Here is a 21,764-nt window from a genome sequence, read left to right on the forward strand (position 1 = left end):
ACTAAAAATAGAATGGGCACGAAATGATGCCATTGTCATGAAAATAAACAAAATAACGACGAAACGACTCACTTGTAATAACTACGCGTGCCTTTGTACTTTCATAATAATTAGAAAGGCAAATAATAGTATTTTATTTCTAGTCTACGTGCAACAATAATTAATTAGAATAATAATCGTTGCGTAACGTGTTGGTTGGATTTTTAATACTTGAGGTTTTATTTCAATGGAGAGAAATACGGACAGACAGACAAAAAAATAATAGTTTTGGCTTCAGTGTCGATTATGTAATGCTAACTAACTAAAATAATCTAACTAAAATTTTCTAAATATCTTCAATGAACTGAACTGGACGTGTTACGACGCTTGAATACGGTACAAAGTGCAAAAGTTTTTTTACAGTCAGTACCATATAGTCAGGGATCCCTAGAACATTTTTTACGCCTGATTACTAACAAGCTAATTTTTCGTGAGTAGCTTCATCTCGATGAGACGATAAATTTTTTTACTTACGAATATTCTTGATTCTAGTAGTTGATTCTGGTGGTTGAGTTACCAGAAAATAAAAATTTCAGAGCGTCGGAACGAGATAATATACCACGCAATTTGTAGGACAATGAGGCTATTAAATTGTATAGCTATTAATGAAGCAACAGTATAAGAACAGCTGGTTAGTAACAACTACAAACCTACCTACAAATTGCGTGGTATATTATCTCGTTCCGACGCTCTGAAATTTTCATTACCTGGTAACTCAGTTAGCAACCAGAATTAAGAAATTTCGTTAATAAAAAAGTTTCGCATACCCTCAAATTCACTTAATGATAAGTGCATAATATGAGACCTAAGATGGAAGGCGCTTGGCTAGAAGATGTCTGTTCGCTCTTGTGTTAAAAATGCACCAGGTTGTAAGAATCGCTTTGTACGAATTCTAGGGATATCAATGACTAGCTGACGCCGCGCGGTTTCACCCGCGTGGTTCCCGTTCCCGTAGGAATACGGGGATAATATATAGCCTATAGCCTTCCTCGATAAATGGGCTATCTAATACTGAAAGAATTTTTCAAATCAGACCAGTGGTGCCTGAGATTAGCGCGTTCAATCAAACAAACAAACTCTTCAGCTTTATAATATTAGTATAGGGATAATAGGGATGAAAATATAATAATAATAATAGTCGTTTATTTATCACACAAGGTTTACAAACTTCTTGAGTTTAAGATCTGGCTATGCTAGCTAGATTTTACGGATCTGTATTAAAGATAACAAAAATATAATTAGAATTTAATTCCTTTAATATTGATCTCTAACCAATATGACATTAACAAATATCAAAAGCGGCGTTTGGCAATTTGTTCACAGTATATTCAGGCTCTCAACTAACAAAGATACAACATTGTTAGGAAAAACTCAAGAATAAAGTAATAAGCGATTTTTAACTGTATAGTTTTAGAAATAAAGCTGAAAGTTGCCTGAGAAGGATAAAGTGAGAGTGAATTGGCGGAGTTTTTTAGCCCTGTCATCCTTTCAGGACTTTTTTCACTGTATTTTATCCACAACGAACTCGTTGAAAGGAAAATAATGGAAAATTTACCGACTGGGAGAAAAATACGAATTCATTTTAAACGACTTAAATATTTATCCCTTTTTTAAAGTTAAATACTTAGTTTAAAGATGAACATAAATATGAGTATCAATTACAAATTTCCAATATACCCTAAAATGCTTTATTTTAAAAAAATAAAAGAGTGTGTGTGCGGCTTATCTTAATGTGCGTGACATTTCATTGTACCTACTCTAAGCCCTCATTCGCACGAGAGTTTTTTTAACGGACGTTAAAAATCGTTCAATATAACAAATGCATGCCCGAGTCACTTTGAAGCATTTCACACGAAAGCGTTTTTAGAAGTAATTTTTTTCGAGCAGTTGTGCATATCCATTTTTATGCGTTGGAGATAGACCTTCATTTAACTTCTTACTATATTTGAACGCTTTTCTAACGTCCGTTAAAAAACTCCCGTGTGAATGAGGGCTAAGTATAATAAACCTATTTCAAAGGTTAAAGGATATTGATATTGCAAGGAGTCTTGGCAACCAATGACATCCTCTCTAGGCAACCGAATTGTTTATTTTTGTCAATATTTGATTAGTGTGCCCAAAAAATTACGTTCTCATATTTTTGATTTGTATTACAATTAGACACAATATTTAGGTTTATTTTATAATAATATTGCTATTTACATTTGATTGGTAAGTCATGTTTTTTTTGTTAACCTCTAGTTTTATAGTTTTAATTTGATAACCTCTAGCTGTTATCAAGCTCAACCCAGCATCTGTGACTTACTGAGTTAGTTCTTTACTTTGGTTTTATTTATAAAACATTTCAAATAATAAAATATGATCGCGTTCGCTTTTTGACGGCCTCCATGGCGCAATGGTATGCGCAGTGGATTTACAAGAGGTTCTGGGTTCGATCCCTGGCTGGACTGGTTGAGGTTTTCTTAATTGGTCAAGGTCTGGCTGGTGGGAGGCTTCAGCCGTGGCTAGTTACCGGCAAAAACGTACCGCCAAGCGATTTAGCGTTCCGGGATAATGTCGTGTAGAAACCGATAGGGGTGTGGATTTTCGTCGTACTCCTAACAAATTCGCCCGCTTCCATCTTTTGCCCGATTGCATCATCACTTACCATCAGGTGAGATTGTAGTCAAGGGCTAACTTCTATAGAATAAAAAAAAGAACTGAGGATTTTACAAAGTTATTAAAAGGAAACAAATTAGTGTTTATGCATTTTGTTAAAAAAAGTTTTTACACCAACTTACCTATCCAAATAAGTCCAGCAATTTTATATTTTCATTAAAATTTCACATTAAGTATCTATGTGTATAGAACAATATCCCGTGCGTCATCCAATAAGTAAACATGTTAGAACTTGGCGACCGCGAGGCGCGACCGCGAGACCCACTGCTTAATATGAATTTATATGGAGTACTAAACAAAAGAGGTCGCAAGACCTGGTCGCGGTCGCTGGCCGCAATCGCGCACCGCGGCGCGGTCGCCAAGATCGGAATGCTACCTTTAATGTTTACTTTAAAAGAAAGTATTTACCGTCGAGTACTATCAAATATGTTGTATTTGGTCTTTATTTTTCTATTGTTTTCATTACTAAATAAATTAAATAAAAAAAATACTAAATATTAAAAACTTTTAACAAACTTATTTTAAAGCAAAGAAAGTAAGATCGCAAATGTATTTGTGCTTAAATTTTGTGCTCTAGTGGTTCTAACTAAATACTTTATTTCCCCAGTCTTTATCATGGCGTGGGGTTTGCCCAAGTTGCCAGGGTTGACGTTCGCTGATCCGACGAAGACTCAACACCACATACGTAGCTCCCTGAGATACTACCAAGGGCACCGGTTTCCCGACACGACGTTGAGAGCCCCTGGAGGGACCGCTACGGATGCGGATAGCAACGCGTTCGCTTTGCCAGAAGATTCTGTCATGTGAGCTCTTTATTAATACCTCTTTGTACTATTTTATTTGTGAATAGCGCAGCGCAGTATGACCCATGCAAGTAAAAAGTGAAAAAAAAAAATGTTATAAAAACAAAAACCCAACTGCTTAATGAGCTGTAAAGAGAAAAATAAGTAGGTATCACAATATCTGTATGAAGTTTTGACTAAATTATTTATGTTGACGCATGCGGTGACAAACATTGGCCTGCAGCACCGCAAAGAATTTAGTCAAAACTTTGAAGAAATGGACATACATACACATATACAAACATACACACATACAAACATACATACGCTCGAAAAATATTACCCTCCTTCTGACGCAGTCGGGTAAAAAGTGTGGAACCCTTGACTTAGGTGATAACTTAAACTAATAGTAGTTCGTTTATTGGTACAGTGGTTTAGCCTTGAAACCGTAACAGACCATAAGACAGACTACTTTTGCATTAAAAATTAAATTTTAAATTGAGTACGTCATTTACAAATATTTTTTTTTTAAGATATTATAAAAATGCAATATATTATTTACGATTTTCGACGGAAGTTGTCGAGGTCGTGACCCCATACACTCGTAGGTTACAAAGTAATCGGACTAAGCCAATAACTCAGTACGGACGTGAGTAATGACGGTTCCAATATGAATGTGGCCCACGAAACTAATAGTATAAAGTATCACGCAATAACTTTGTCAACCCCGGCTGAGGTTTAGGAGACGCTAAAGTTATAGATAAAGTGGGCTTACTCTGATCTATTAGTACACCCTTTAAATCCAAGCCATCTTCATCTAGCACGGTGACACTATATCAGTAGTATAGATATAGTAGATTAAAGAAAAGGGTTTGAATGTGAGCACTTTGAATTTTTTTTCTTGTATTGAAAATTCAGCACCTGTCATACGTTTTTACCAGCCACTTTGTAATTAAAAAGAATTGAAAGAAGTTTTATACATATTTATAAACCACGATAAGTGTATAAGTTTTTAAAATAATAGTACACTTCAGCTCCATACTTTTTTTTTACAGGATAACTTTTTGAAATCGGGTCATCTTCATTAAAGAAAAATAATTATTGCATTCAAAGCTTTTTCTACAAAACAAATCAAACTTTATTTATAAAAGTAGTACATTGGTAATTTAATCCGCAATGTATAACAAAAATCAGGTCTTTAAAATCTTAATTACAACATTGAAAAAATTGATTCAAGAAAGAAAAATATGAAAAATCCGAAAAAATATACTTGGTAACCCTAAGGATTTTTGGAAAATTATTCAAATTAGTTGTAAATAATTAGGTGGTGAATCTACCATTAGCATATTATCCATTAATTACGGGACATCCTGTATATACCGACCTACATGTATATTAAAAATCAAAAATAAGTAAATAAAAAAATAAAAAATATTAAGCCTGATGTATAGCTTGGCAACTTCGTTCGTAACACTCGATGGTGCGCGCGGGGCGGGGGGCGTGTAGCGATGAAGGAAACCGACGACCGATGCACGTCACTTCCTCGCACGCACGATTTCACACCCGCGCATTCTTTCCCCTGTCGCCCGCATATCATGGGAGTATTATCAACGAACTTGCCAGACTATAGTTTTATATATTTTTTATTTATTTAAAACTAGCTGACGCCACGTGATTTCATATGCATAGTTCCCGTTCCCGTGGGAATACGGGGATAACATATTATAGCCAATGTTCATCAGGAATTCCAATGGTGAAAGAATTTTTCAAATCGGTCCAGTCGTTTCAGAGCCTATTGAATGAAAACAAACTTGAGAGAAAAGTAAAAAAAAAACTAATAATTCGACTCGTGAAGGACTTGAACCTCCGGCCTCCGAATGAAAGACGATTCTAGTATCGGCGCTCTAACCCGCTGAGCTAACGAGCCTTACGATAATGTGATGAAATTTACAAGTACTTTCCTCATTTTGACGTCACCTCAGGAGTGGTTGGAAATACCAACCACTCATGAAATGACGTCAAAATGAGGAAAATACTTGTAAATTTCATCACATTATCGTAAGGCTCGTTAGCTCAGCGGGTTAGAGCGCCGATACTAGAATCGTCTTTCATTCGGAGGCCGGAGGTTCAAGTCCTTCAAGTCCAGGAAAATACTTGTGAATTTCATTATGTGTCACTAGCGGACCTCTCGCGGTTTGACCCGCGTAGCTCCCATTTACGTGGAAAATCGGGGATAAATAATAATATGGCCTACGTTATTTACTGATATTTTAGCTTACAATTGGTGAAAGAATTTTCAAAATCGGTCTAGCAGTTTCAGAGCATATTCAATGCAAACAAACAATCGAATATTTCTGTTTTAAAATATTAGTATAGATAATAAATAAATATACTTACACAATACACACACCACTACATAACCCCAAAACAAGCGTAATTATAGTTTGTGTTATGGGCACGTTTTAAGATTTTATCATATTATATATTTATTTACTACATATAAATTATATAGTGTATAAATACACCCAGATACTGGAAAACGCCCATGTAGTGCAATGAGCACACAAATATTTTGTGTGAGAATCAAACCCACAGCCGTGGATTCAGATAGCAGGGATACTACCCACTGCGCCACGCGGCCGTCTGAATATGATAATAATAATCAGTGAGGCAATGATTTATAGTACTTATGTCGAGTATTATGTTAGAAATACGTTATCTGGACGGTTTAGTTCATTGATTCCCAAAGTGGTCCAGTTGTCCACGACCCCAGGAACAGAGGAGAATCCACTGACAAATACATCACATGACATACATCAGCGTGATAAAAAAATGGGGGTTCACAATTCGCAAGTGGGGTCCACCGGAATTTCATCTTCATAGTGGTTTTGTACGGGATTGATTTCTAAATAAAATAAGTAAATTTTGATTGGTTCTAACTTTACTGTTTTGACATCCACTACGAATCTCAATCAATTAAATATTTTTTATTTTTTAAAAAATAATATTTGCCATATCTTCTTTTTCTTCTTAATATGATCAATATCCCCATTTCCCTCCAATTAGTCGGAAAAGACTGTGTTAGGAGTGGGTACGACAATAGACCAACGGGGCGGGGATCGAACCACCACCCCTCGGTGATGAGTCCGACCGCTCTTACCGTTGAGCTATTGAGGCTATATTGAGTCAATTCTCTCTTTTTTTCGCAAATTTGAAATTCGTGGTTGGAACTCAGCTGCGACATAGACATATCCAATGCCATTGTCATTAATGTCTTCCATAGTCAGATCTAATCTACATAATCTACACAATTTTGTCGAGTTTTGGGAAAAGGTAATGTTGCTGCAGGGGGTCTAACGAAACCAGCCAGTATCCATGAGAAAAAAAAGTTTGGGAACCATCTAGACGGTATGAATTAATTGTTGTTTCCGTATTTAATTTTAATCATTAATACTTTATAGCTACGATCCCTCGCTAACATACGGCAGAGTCAAGCAGCCAGCGTTGCCCGCTGTGATACCACATTGGGTGCACTACGACAAGAGGTGCCTCAACTTCACGGCTTTCTTCAAACAGCCGGTGTACGACAACCCTGATGAGAACTATAGGGTGCGAGTCGTCAACTTAGTGTACTTCCTTGAGGACGACACAATGACAGTGATGGAACCACGTGTCAAGGTAATACATGTTTCTTTTTATAGCAATACTAGCGGACGCCGTAAAATTTATTCCCACGGGAACCACGGATTTTTCCGGGATGAAAAGTAGCCTATGTGTTAATCCAGAGTCAAATCTATTTCCATTCTAAATTTCAGACAAATCGCATTAGTAGCCGCTGCGTACAGGAGGAACAAACATGAGCCTCTATGTTTTTATATTCAACGTTCACTGTTTTTCTGTAGTGTATTTAGTATCAGCATTGCACCCGTGCGAAGCCGGGGCGGGTCGCTAGTTATACATATAAGCCTTCCTCTTCAATCACTCTATCTATTAAAAACCGCATCAAAATCCGTTGCGTAGTTTTAAAGATTTAAGCATACATAGGGACATAGGAATATAGGCTGACATTCCATGGTTTGACCTGCATAGTTCCCGTTCCCATGGGAATACGGATATAAAATATAGCTGAGCCATTCACACAATGAAGATGTAATGTTCTAATGGTGAAAATTCTTTCACAATTCTACAGGACACAACAAGATTTGTTTGTTATGATTTAACTCAAACTATTCTCTGACCGATTTATTTATTATTCATGAGTAAGCGTTTTACGAGTATATTATAATATGTCAAGGTTTTGTGGAAAATGATTGAAATATGACGATAATTGTTGGAGGTGTCGAAAATGTCAAGCTTCTGATAAGCTTTCATCAAAAAGACTGGTGAAAGGATATTTCTCTTCTCTTGGTCTAAAAAAAACATATATGATTAGATAGCAGATATTCTACCTTCTAAATAAATGGTCATGTATGTACAATACGGTCATTACAAAGCTGTCTGTTGTTAAAGTTAGCAAGTTCAGATATCCACGCAAACGAAGTCACCGACGTCTGATAGTGTTAAAGAAACGCTTGTAAAGTGGTAGTATAGGGAACTTTATAAGACTTTTTGGGATCTAAACTAAGCGATCAAGTTGGTACTTGTCCCCAAAGACTACTAAAATTATACAATCCAACACGAGGGTACAAAAAAAGGAAGGACCGGAGCGGAGCGGTTGATTCTACTAGTCATTTTCGACATTTCGTATTCAATGCAGACAAAGTCTCGGATTTCAGGAATAGTCAAAGGGTACTCGTAACAAGCTCCTTTTGTAAATCTCTCTCCCAAAATGATAAAAGTAGTTCCTAAATCTGTGTATTCTTACAATATTTTACATACATAATATATTAAAAGACAAATAAGGCACTATTTTTTAACGGCATGTCCGAGGTAATATCATAATCACGGAAATACGGTCATCAATTATCAATACTGAATAAATATTATCAAAAATGGGTAAGCGAAATCTTCCTTTAACCTGCTTATAGACTTCGATCTCACTAGAAATGTAGCAAGTTCTATATTAGAACGCGTATCCAAAGAAGTAGGATCATAGGCAATTAGGAGGAGGGAGTGGGGGGGGGGGGTTGATAGTGTCCAACCTTAAATGGACCTGTGTCCACTCTAGGATTCTGGGCTACCTATATGGAATTCTATTATGATAGATATTAAATAGACTTGATGTTAGGGGCCCACCCTAGGAAATAAGGGAACCCTTGCCTTGCTCCAAGAATAATATTTCGAGTAAATATATAAAACATCCAAACAGTTTCTGTTACCTGATAAGTTAAGAAGTTAACAAAATGGGTGTGTTAAACGCTTTTTCGTGAAAATTTAAAAAAAAACGCATTGTAGTGAGTGAGACGATTTCTGCCAGGTCACTTTATGCCGCATAAAAGATCTGTTGCAAAAATTCAGAAAACGAAATACTGTGAAATGTATCAGTATTGCGCATCTTTTATTCACAACATGTTTCACTACAGATAAACAAGCCAATATAACCAGTCGAGCTACGAGAAAATATTACGTTTCTGGTTATTCACTAATGCACGAGCTTTTCCTTTAGGGCTTTCAAGAAATCACTGTGTTTTCACGGCAAAGGATAATGCGGCTTATTGGTTCCGACGGGCAACAGATTGGCTTATGGTACTGATGTTTACGTTAAGTACACTGCAAGCTGCAGTTTGCCGCGGAAAATGCTTTGTGATATTCTTGGACCTCTTTGCTTGATGCTACTGCAACTTTAAATCCAGTTACCTTAGTTACTAGATAACGGGATTTCTTTATACATATGTATTTATTTTAACTCTAAAGTCTAAACAAAGCAAATAAAAAATTCTACTTCGATAGGCATTTTATAAAAAGTTTGTTTATTTGAAACTAGCTGACGCCACGCGGTTTGACTCACAAAATTCGTTCTTATCGGACATTTACTAACTTTCATCTTTCTAGTGGTTTTTTGAGATTTCGTGATGAAAGACCTTATGCTTTTATATATGTACTAACTGACGCCGCGCGGTTTTACCCGCGTGGTTCCGGTTCCAGTAAGAATACGGGGATAATATAGCCTATAGCCTTCCCCTATAAATGGGCTATCTAACACTAAAAGAATTTTTCAAATTGGATCAGTACTTCCTGAGAATTAGCGCGTTTAATTAAACACACAAACTCTTCAGCTTTATAATATTAGTATAGATAACTGTCCTATCTAATCTAATACAATCATCTTCACTATATTTTCAAAGGCTCAATGTATTAGAAAATGTATATTATGAGCCCAAATTCTGGGATGAAAAACACGATTTCTGGACTCGATAATTCGCAGTTAAATAAGTTTTGGCTACAAGGTAGGCGGGTTTTGAATATAGGTACCTAAAAGTTTGTGGATCTCGGCAATTAAATTATAGCAATAAATAAATAAATCCATGGATTTTTTCGGGATGCCTATGTTATGTTATTTAAATTCAGAGTAAAATCTATTTCCATTTTAAATTTTAGCCGAATCGCTTCAGTAGTAGCGGCGTTAAAGAGTAACAAACATTCATACAAACATTCGCGTTTATTATATTAGTAGCATACGTCTAAGCTATTGTGGATAGGTATATTTAACGTTGCCATTGCCCTAGAAATTACTAGTAAAGATTAACAGCAAGTCCTCAGAATATAAAGCCCAAAGCTGTTCGCAAGTTGTAATTGCTCTGTGCGCTTAATGTGGGTATTTACAAAGCGAGAACTCGAACGGTAACTGTGTGAGGGCGTTGAGTTGAAAACGTGTCATTGCGCTGCTTCAAACGGCTCCGTTCGACGTTACAAAGTTCATTAGTTAATATTACGCCACGTATGCGTAATGTTGCGAAGTTACAGCTCTGGAAGTAAGAGCTTAAATTTTATGAAGTTACAGCTTAAAAGCATTGGAAGTATTTTTTTTTCTTTACAAGTAGTCCTTGACTACAATCTAACCTGATGGTAAGTGATGATGCAATCAATCTAAGATGTAAGCGGGCTAACTTTAGGAGGAGGATGTAAATCCACACCCCTTTCGGTTTCTACACGACATCGTACCGGAACGCTAAATCGCTTGGCGGTACGTCTTTGTCGGTAGGGTAACGCATTCAATATATTTATTAACTAGTAGACGCCTTCGCGGTTTCCCGTAGAAATACGGGGATAAATTCTCTAAATAACTCTAAATGAAATAGCCTTCCTCTATAAATGAGCTATCTAACACTGAAAGACTTTTTCAAATTGGACCAGTACTTCCTGAGATTAGCGCGTTAAATCAAACAAACAAACTCTTCAGCTTTATAATATTGGTATAGATAAATTATTAATTTCATAGAAAAAGCTTTCATGCTTTTCAGGTCGGAGAAGGTCATCTTATATACCTAGAGGATCTTTGACTAGCAAAATTGGGGGCGTTTTCATTTAATTTAAGCAAATTTTAACAACGTCAAAATAATATTTTATTTCTATTGAGCTATTAATAGAAATAAAAAACACAAACAGCTTTTGAAGGCATAAATTCTTCTTGAGCTCAAAAACTCTTCTAGGTTTTAAAATTTTTAGACGAATTACAACTCTTCACGTAACACAAATTAATTATAGTCCTTCAATACTTTGAAGATTAGGGTTTTTTTTTAAATCAAATACAGAAATATATTATTAAGGCGTTAATTAATTATTATCATTGTTACTTACACTTAAACCGATAAATAGTTTTGACTGTAATTAATGTTCGCTCAGTGTCAACTTGCTATTAGATAGCGCATCTACACATTATTTATTAGATATCTTCGGTCGCCAATGAAAACCATTGCAAATGGCCCTTTCGTTTCCCTCGGGCTTCTTTTAATTACTTTACGTTTCCAAGTAAATTACCCTTATTTGTTGTTCTACAAAAATACTTTCCTTGCAGCTCTTAATTATGTTAACATCAAGTCTGTAGCAAATAAAGCGTGAAAGTGTTGGAAGTTCTAATTACTCCCTCAGATTAAATGGAGTTTGTTAAGCAGGGGTTAAGTTGCGAAGGAGTTGAGGACTCGCAAGGTAAAGTGGTCGACTCGCGGGTGAAGTTTCGTGTCGACTTTTATGGTACCGTTTCTTATTACGCCGAACTACTTCTGCTCCAATTTGTCAAACTAAATATTTTTTATGGTACCTAATATATTTTAACGAACCAAGCAAATGGTCCACCTGCAGGGTTATTATGTACACAGTCACTACATCGTTTTTCATGGTAGGTATTATCGTTTTTTCAATCATCTAACATTGTGTTTTCAACGAAATTACACAATTATCGTCATACTATCGGACGCCCGCGAATTCGTCCACGTGGAATTCAGTTTTTCACAAATCTCGCGGGAACCATGGATTTTTCCAAGATGAAAAGTAGCCTATGTGTTAATCCAGAGCAAAATCTATTTCTATTCCAAATTTCAGCCAAATCGCTTCAGTAGCCGCAGCGTAAAAGAAGAACAAACATACTTACACACTTACACACTTACACACTTCCACACATACACACAAACTTTCGCCTTTATAATATTAGTAGGATTACGTAAAGTAACATTAGTCTACACGTAGTAGTGTTAGTAGCAGATAGTAACGTTATTTTATCGAAAAACTGGTATTTACGTTATTTGGAATTAATCACGTTAGATCATCGTAGAAACAAAAATAAAAAAAAACTTAACTACTAAATGTAAAATGGTGCAGTTAAAGTTATTTTGGTAAGATAACAAAAACGAAAATACGTCAAAAATCGACGTAGTGGTACACCAAGATACATAATAGGCCCGCTAAAAATAGGTAACCGGAAAACCATTGACCAATAAATAAACAGAGCAATACTTTAAAGGGCATGTCCTCCTTGTTATTATTTTAACATTGTACCTACTCCTGGCATTTTCTTTAAATAATTCTAATATTTCTACATCTGTTGATACCCGGAACATAATTCAAATAGTTAGTAGGCATTTAAAACCTTTTTTTCAATAATAATTTGTACCTAGTTAGAGCGGATTCGAATATATGTTTAGTTTAGTATATTAGAGGAAGGATTATAAAACACACATTATTTATTAGTAGTATGCTCATATTAGAAGTGTCATATAAATGATGACTAGAAGAAATCTTTCCAAAGAAGCCAGAAGGCGATGTAAAGTATCTTTGCATGTTTACATCAATTCGTAAAAGTAAAAAGGCCTTCCAAACAAAGTATGATACAGGGCCCTATCAGGATCTGGTAACTCGAGAAGCTTTTACGTAATGCTCATCAATCTCTTTTACAACATAAGTAGTTCTCTTACCAGTCGTCATGTATAGCTGTTTACATAATCACTCCCAGAACGGCCAAAGCTATTCTTAGTAAACAAATAAAGCCTTCAATAAAGGTTCTACTTACGTTGTGAATGAAGTCATATTATGCTTCCGTATCGTATCGGTGTTTGTGTGTGGAGACGATGGGTGTTTCATAACACTTAGATTTGCAAAACTTCGAACATTCAATTATTTATTGTCTATACTAATATTATAAAGCTGAAGAGTTTGTTTGTTTGAACGCCCTAATCTCAGGATCTGCTGGTCCGATTTGAAAAATTCTTTCAGTGTTAGATAGCCCATTTATCGAGGAATGCTAAAGGTTATATATTATCCCCATATTCTTACGGGAACGAGAACTACGTGGGTGAAACCGCGCGGCGTCAGCTAGTGTATAAAAATATTGTGTATTGCGTAAATGAATTTTGATCACATTTTGTATTCATACAAAGTTTTGATCTAAACGTTTAATATACTGAACTAGCGGATGCCCGCCCTGTATTAGCCGCGTAGTTACAGTTTCCATGGTAATGCGGGAATAATTTATAGGTTTCGTCACTCCTTAGAACATCAGGTATCAGTCAATGAAAGTCCCGTCACAATTGGCACAGCCGTTAAAGTTGACATACAACTGTCTGTCATGTGGGAAGTGACTCTGCCTTCTGCATACAAGACCGTGGGTGCCGTGGGTTAGATTCCCACAAATGGAAATTATAATTTGTGTAATTTGTTTGATTTTTAGTGTCTACACAACAGCACAAACCTAGCAAAATAGAGAATATTTAGGAAGAGGGGTTTGAATGGACCTGTGCCCACCACGCCAATGGCATTAGTCGATTGTCTACTAATTTTCTTTATGCTGATACAGTCGTAGGAAAAGAATTTATAGGAATGCTAGAAGTATTTTGCATTGTACGTATTGTGTTTTCTTTACAAAACTTTCGTTGCATACAATCGCGAAGCACACAAAGTGATAGCGACCTTTGTTAAAATGTTTATTATATTTGCCTTTCCGCGAAATACGCCATTCATCCTACGTAATAATGGCCGTACAATGCTTTCATCGATAACGTTATTTTCCAAACTAGATACCTTCATTTTATCATTATCAGCCCATTTTTATGGAGATTTGATTTTTGTTTGTTACGATTGAACTCAAAAACAATACGAGCCAAAACGCCTGTCGGCCATGACATTCTATATTTCAACTGTTTCATGACCACTATAACAAATCCCTTACAAAAAGAGCGTCTGACAAACGTATTAGTTAACAATCAGTTTGACGTTTAGTACATCAAGTGTGTTAGTGACGTCACAAAATGGACGAAAGCGTTTGAAAATACGTGATATTTACAATATTTATAAGAAATCCTTAACTTTTATAAATTGATATCGATATATTTTGTACCCTTAGTCCATGTACTTACTACACGAAATTTATATATATTGTTAATATTAAATTTGATATGAGTCAACTACCCAATTGCTAACTAATATTTTTTGTGAAATGCTCCGTTTGTCAGTCATTTGATAAAGTGACGTCATGAAACAGTTGAAGTATAGACCATCACGGCCGACAGGCGTTTTGGCTCGTATTGTTAAAAAATATTTAGTAACTAAAATTATCATGAAATCACGTCTCAGAAAAATATAAAAATAAAAATTCAATCTAGTAGAACGATAATGAACTATTTAAGACCATTAAAAAAAGTGTCAACTAGCCTGTTCTATCACCATTAAATCTTCATCGAGTAATATAGGCCATATTTTATCCCCGTATACTTACGAAAATAGAACAGCGGGGATAAACCGATGGGAAAACAATTATTATTGTAATACTGTAGTTATTTTGGAATATTTCTGAATATACTAGTATACCTAGATATGCCTGAAGAAAGTTTGGTATCTGTATTTTATTGTTTTTAGTAATTCCTACACGATGTAAAATAATGGAAATGAATGGAGCTCATAAAATATGAATGGATTGTACGTAAACTTTTCCTATTTTAAAGTGCCTGATATAGGTATTTATAGATTTTTCCTTGTAGTTTGTAGTTTGATATAACTATTAATGTTATGGAAACTATATACGTATAATTATCAAAAATAACTAACTACATGCATACGTATAATCATCTATTACTATTTCTCTTTATTTTGATTTTCAATCTTGGATTAATTGATGTAAAACTAGCTGTATACTTTGGTTTTACCTACACTGATAAAAAATCATATTAAAAAGTACCCAATAGGTACATAAATTCTCTTATCTAGATTATTATTTACATGAAAACATATTAATATAAATGCGAAATTTCACTCATCACGATATCTCGAAAACCGCTTGATGTACAAAGTTGAAATTCGGCAGGGAGGTAGTTTATAGGTAGTAGACGTCCGCTAAGAACGGATTTTGTGAGAGAGCCGGATTATATTTTACAATCTTTGTGTTAAATTTCCCCGATTCTGGAGTTATACTCGTACCCGTAAATGACATAAGTTGAGTTAGCCCAACTTTATTTTTTATTGGTTTAAAGATAAATACCTAGTATTAATTTTACTAAATGGTTCACAGAATTCGGGCTTATGGCAGGGGAGACTTGTGAAACGCAACAAGATACCCAAAAATGATCTGGGAGAGTTCTGGCATTGGAAAGATCTGGACAACGGGAAGGACATCTGTATTTACGGAAAAGTGTTCCACACGGTGTCTTGTGATCTGTTTACTAAGGTAAGTGATTACTATGATCTTACAAGGATGAGAATTCTTTATTAGTATATTGATAGTTGACGAAACTAAGAGTAGATTCAGTAATAATAATCCATATTTTTGTAACTGTCGCGTTTGTACAAAGAAAGAAACATAGGAATACTCTAGCTATTATTATAGGAAACATTTACTGTAAAAAAATAATTAAATAAAACTTATGACTGTTCCTACATATATCACCATGCTTATATGGATGTTCTATGTCGTGGTTGCTAAGGGGGGAATAATACAATTGAAACGATGGGCACTAAAAGCAATTTATTGATATTCCGGCATCACGTGACTGCGTTATTCTGAAGTCACGGTGACTGGTGAGGTGATTTGTTAAGGGCGTGTTAACTATGACTTAAAGAATTGTCATGGTTAACTCACCAATGAAAATTATAGACTTCTGATAGTGTGCTAGTGACGTGCACAAAGGTTTTGAATAGGGTTAGCAATACTGAGAGCCGTAATAGCCCAGTGGATATGACCTCTGCCATCGCTTCCGGAGGTAAGTTCGAATTCGATCCGGGGCATACAATTCCAATTTTTCAATTATGTGCATTTTAAGAAATTAAATATCTCGTGTCGCAAAACGGTGAAGGAAAAACATCGTGAAGAAACCTGCATACCTGAGAATTTTCTAATTCTTTGCGTGTGGGAAGTCTGCCAATCCGCATTGGGCCAGCGTGGTCGACTTTTTGGCCTAACCCCTCTCATTCTGAGAGGAGACTCAAGCTCAGCAGTGAGCCGAATATGGGTTGATAATGATGAAGCAATACTGCAATAGTTTACTGTATTTTTATTTTAAAATTTTTAAGTGACTAACGCATGGGTAGCACAATTAGGGTCAATAACCTTGTGAACGCCACCACTAATTTATTATTTTAAATGCGAATGTGAGGTTATTTCGCCATCTCAGCTTAGCTACAGTACCTACCTAGATTTATTTCAGAAAAAATACTTCTTTTTACAGAGATTTTAAAACTACACTACTACTAATTACTCTGCAAATTTCCGAATTCGGTTTTCGAATTTATTCACTATTTTAACCCATTAAAATTAACATAAAACCTGCAATAAGCACCAGATGACATTTTTACATAGAATCTCAATTTCGTATAATGTCAACTAGCATTCGTCATAGATAGTGAATTAGCCTGCTGGTGATAGGTGTTATTCACTGACAGACTTCAGTGCTATTGCTAGTTCAAATTCACATTAACATTAATTCACACTAATTACTCTATACCAAAAAATTCAAAATTCTGACTCGCTTATCTAGTGTTCCGTGGACCTGAGGATACGGTTTAAATTTTAGCTTGATTCCTCCACGCATTCCTAAAATAAAGGGTCTTGACAGACAGACAGACAGACCACAAAGTGATCACATAAGTGTTCCGTTTTTTCTTTAATGTACGGAACCCTGATATTCTTTTTAACGCGAAAATGGAACTGACTTCAAAGACGTATTTCAGTTATTTTGATTTCAAGATTACTAAACCGATTTTTATGAAAATGAAATATGACCAATCTGCAAATATACCTACTCTTTCAAACAAAAAAAAAATTTTAAAATCGGTTAATAAATGACGAAGTAATTATGTAGTAATTTCAAAAACGGTTAATAAATGACGAATAAAATGTACAAACATACGAGTCGAATTGAGAAACTCCTTCTTTTTTGAAGTCGGTTAAAAATATATTTTCTCACACTAGTCTTAGTGTGAGAAAATATATTTTTAACGAATTTTATACTTTCACATGTCTATGTGAAAGTATAAAATTTTCCAAGGTGGACGGGTATAGGATTTTATTATAACAGAGTATTTATAAAACTCTCGTTAACACAAATTCACGAGCGGCGCCGGTAAACGACGCAGCGTTTAATAGAAACCCGCTCAAAGAACTGAATTTCAATTTAGTTTTCTACGTTCGCTTATATGAGAACGGATCTCAGTTGCTTGTATTGCGTATGTTATAATGCAAGTAGAAGTATATTAGAGAAAATTTTAATGAGAATCTAATTTACCGCTTGTATATTAAAATGGACAACAAAAGATTGGTGAAGACAGGTTCTTTTTTTATAAGCCGAAGAGCCGTGATAGCCCAGTGGATATGACCTCTGCCTCCGATTCCGGAGGGTGTGAGTTCGAATCCGGTCCGGGGCCTGCACCTCCAACTTTTCAGTTGTGTGCATTTTAAGACATTAAATATCACGTGTCTCAATCGGTGAAGGAAAACATCTTGAGGAAATCTGCATACCAGAGAATTATATTAATTCTCTGCGTGTGTGAAGTCTGCCAATTGGGCCAGCATGGTGGACTATTGGCCTTACCTCTCTCTTTCTAAGAGGAGTCTCGAGCTCAGCAGTGAGCCGAATATGGGTTGATGACGACACGTTCTTAGGCCAATAGTCCACCACGATTGGATACGGATTGGTAGACTTCACACACCTAGAGAATAAGGAAATTTCTCAGGTAGGTCTACTGGTTTTATGACAATGTTTTTCTTCACCGTTTGAGACACGTGATATTTAATTTCTTACATCGGTTATTAATATAATATATTATTAATCGTTTCGTACCGGTTGGATTAGCTAGTTTTAATATCACAAATTGGGCATTGGGCATACAGCCAGCATCAATAAACCGGGGGTATGAATAAAGGTATTCTATGTACACTGTGTCGAAAACCAGTCTACGTGAAAATTACTGCATGTCCACAAAACAAAGTACTCCACGAGATTAATTCTAGATAAACGTAATTTGAATAATTTTGTTTATTTGCCACAGTGGCAAAGGTAAATAAATTGGAATTCGAATCAAAAACCATTATGCACGACCATGTACTCGTTGCTTAAAACGTTTACGCATCACACTGCATTCAAAGGGTTGTTTTTCATACCGCTAATCAGACTCCAATACGAAACTTTCCGGAAAATGCAGTGTTGGTCGAGCCAACGTTCGGTCGTTGATTAGCCCCGAGAACATCAAGAGGGTTGCAGGGAACCGCTGGTTATTGGCGGCTCGAGACCGTTTAATTTCGAAGAATTGATTATAAATAATAATAATAAATGATTTATTGCTCAATAAATCATTTATTATTAATTTATATACAATTCAAAAACGCGTGTAAAAGGAGGCGTGCTTTTAGCGCGTCTGAACATGTTTGCATATTGAGTGTGCTAATCGATCAGCATTGCTATTCTGTATTCTCTTCACCTTCATAACTCCCTGTCTAACACGATACTATAGACAGAGAGCGATAGTTACAATTTAGCATGTGTAATTTGAATGTTTGCTTTGAGCAATGCTTATTGCTAGCAAATATAAACTGATGATAAGCATGCTCGTATGGAGCATACTTAATAGCACAAATAAACCAATTAATATTTCTAAATGCTAATAATATGACTACCTCCTCATTTTTTAAAGTCGGTTAAAAAGAAAACTCAAATTCAGATTAAAGATTGGTCGCCTAGGTTTCGTTAACAACACTTAATATCATTATTTTATTATTCTTTCGTTCTAGATAATGCTTTTTTACTCACTGCAGACCATGATAAGGCATAAACGATTGGTCGAGGCTTACGTTGCAGAATTTTCACTTAGTCATTCGTGATTAGTGTCAGCTAGGCTTTATATAAAAGTGTGTTTCCACGAGTTAAGGCTGGTTTCACAGATGCATGGGAGACCTGTACAGGCTTCCGGTACGGGATTACTGAGTGGAGACACACATAAGTCGTAGATTTCGTTGCAGATCAATTTTGACGGCTTCCATAGCACAGTGGTATGCGTGATGAACTTACAAGACGGAGGTCCTGGGTTCGATCTCCGGCTGGAATGTTTAAGGTTTTCTTAATCAGTTGAGGCCCGATAATACATGATTTGTCCGTGGTAAGCCACCCTACTGGCAAAGACGTACCGCCAAGCGATTCAGCGTTCCGGTACGATGTCGTGTAGATTTTTCCAGGTTAAAAAGTAAGTCTATATGTTACTCAATAACCTCTTTTATCTTCCAGTGAAAGTCTTACCAAAATAGGTCCAGCCGTCCCAAAAATTAGCCCAAACAGACAGACAGACAGAAATTAAAAAAAAAGTTCATTGTGTTTTAGTAACGTGTAAATAACTTTAAGGACTTGAAAAAACACAGTTATCGTGAAATCACAAACAGACACTTCAATTTTGTTTATGTGTATTGAGTATTGACGACACATACGGGTCTTCCTGTATGTCACTTTATTTTCAATCAAATCAACATGTAATATAATACATTAATAATTTGAACATTTATATTACTTGATTTAAAAATTTGCACGCCTAATTTGTGGCAAAACATGTTTGGACCATTAATTGTGAATTGTATTCATTGTATCTGTTATAACCCATGTTTTAACAAATAAATTATTATTATTATTATTATTATTCCTTATAGGTGTGGAACCACCCTAAGATATACAGACGCACGACCCACTTAACACTCCCTTGGGAAGTGGACAATGGGCGAGAAATACATGATTTGTCGACTATCGTCCGCTTAGCAACATGAGTGTGGGTCTTAATGTGATTGCAGATTTATTTTTGCGCTAGCTATTACATTAATTAAGGTTCCATAACTAAAAGTAAATGGTTCCGAACCTCTTGGTTATCCATTCGTCTCAATTACGATTAAACAAAACCTTTTGCATTTATAATAAAAGATTATCCCCATGATGCAAAATAGGGTTTCTCTCGACTAGAGCTTCGTGGGGAACTATTAAATTTGATAGATTAGATATATAAATCCCGTAGTTCGATCCCCGCCCTGTTTGTCTATTGTCGTACCCACTTCTAACACCATAGATTTAAGAGTAGGTACAGAAACAATATAGCTGTGATAGCCCAGTGGATATGACCTCTGCTTCCGATTCCGGAGGGTGTGGGTTCGAATCCGGTCCGGGGCATGCACCTCCAACTTTTCAGTTGTGTGCATTTTAAGAAATTAAATATCACGTGTCTCAATCGGTGAAGGAAAACATCGTGAGGAAACCTGCATACCAGAGAATTATCTCAATTCTCTGCGTGTGTGAAGTCTGCCAATCCGCATTGGGCCAGCGTGGTGGACTATTGGCCTAACCCCTCTCATTCTGAGAGGAGACTCGAGCTCAGCAGTGAGCCGAATATGGGTTGATGACAGAGACAATATAGATTTATGCCTAATATAGTCTTTCTCGACTCGTTGGTGGAAACATGTCTAATTGTCTACAGTTTTTTATTAGTTTGATTTGCGAAAATCAACAGATAGGTATATGTACCTATTTGTTATGGTTTAGGACAAACCATAATTAGGCCTTATTAAGAGTTCATACTCAGTGAAAGTACTCAACAACACGTAAGGTATCCTCTCTTATGTCAATCTGCAGTGCTCGGATGAATCAAAAAATCCCCTTTTCGGATCCTCTATTAAAATAAGTAAGTCTTAAAGTTAAGATAATAGTAGGTAATCATACTATTTGTAGATTACACATAGTTAATAATGTTAGGTATAGTGACATACACATGGCGCATTCGCTAATTTTATTTCTGTCTAGACAAATAAACTTCTACTGCAGAAAGAGTAGCCTTTTATCGTTACTGACGCCCGCAATTTGTATATCCAGATCCTTTAAGGCGAATGATCACCGTCATTATTCCTACATATTATACTAAAAAAAATACTTATTTTATGAATTACTAGATTTTATTGTAGATTAGTAGATAATGGAAATATAGAGAAATTAACCTTATTTTTACGCAACATTAAATCTATTATTATTTTACAAACGGATTTTTAAATCGAAAAATATATGTAGATGACCCCTTATATCTTTCAAAGATCTATCCAACGATACCCCACACTATAATATAAACGATTAAAAAAAATCATCCTCACCTTACATTTAGGGGAGGTGGTATCCTCAATCAAATATTTTTAAAGATTTTATTCTATGACTTTGTTTGCATTTTTATACACATAGTCATGCTAATTTACAGCCTTCCAGTAGTAATAGTCTGTGCGGTAAGCCGCGGACAAACGAATGGACGGACGGACAGACAGACATAGCGTATAAGGGTTCCTTATGGACTACGGAACCCTAAAAACTAATGACAAGTTACCGGTTCAAAACTCAATGCGTATTATAGCAAACAAATGAA

The 21,764-nt window shown here is 35.7% G+C and overlaps 2 protein-coding genes across 4 annotated transcripts in view; one reads left to right on the forward strand and one right to left on the reverse strand.

Annotated features, from left to right (window-relative positions):
* The window catches only part of LOC112053771 (uncharacterized), a 221,968-nt gene that overhangs the window by 195,058 nt on the left and 5,146 nt on the right, over positions 1–21,764 (reverse strand). The window contains exon 1 of one of the 3 annotated variants that reach the window (XM_052891609.1): positions 16,221–16,319. The exons of the other annotated variants lie outside the window; for them this stretch is intronic. Within the exon in view, the coding sequence (XP_052747569.1) occupies positions 16,221–16,308 (88 nt within the window). The 5' untranslated portion in view covers positions 16,309–16,319. Of the gene's footprint in view, positions 1–16,220; positions 16,320–21,764 lie in introns of those variants that run through there. 3 annotated transcript variants of the gene reach the window in all.
* LOC112053772 (EF-hand domain-containing protein 1-like) overlaps positions 3,175–21,764 on the forward strand; it is a 75,075-nt gene continuing 56,485 nt past the window's right edge. The window contains exons 1-3 of the mRNA XM_024093326.2: positions 3,175–3,500; positions 6,941–7,157; positions 15,412–15,567. Coding sequence (XP_023949094.2) covers positions 3,313–3,500; positions 6,941–7,157; positions 15,412–15,567 — 561 coding nt within the window. The 5' untranslated portion in view covers positions 3,175–3,312. The remainder of the gene's footprint in view (positions 3,501–6,940; positions 7,158–15,411; positions 15,568–21,764) is intronic.

Source organism: Bicyclus anynana, chromosome 4 (genome assembly GCF_947172395.1).
Source record: "Bicyclus anynana chromosome 4, ilBicAnyn1.1, whole genome shotgun sequence".
NCBI lineage: Eukaryota > Metazoa > Arthropoda > Insecta > Lepidoptera > Nymphalidae > Bicyclus > Bicyclus anynana.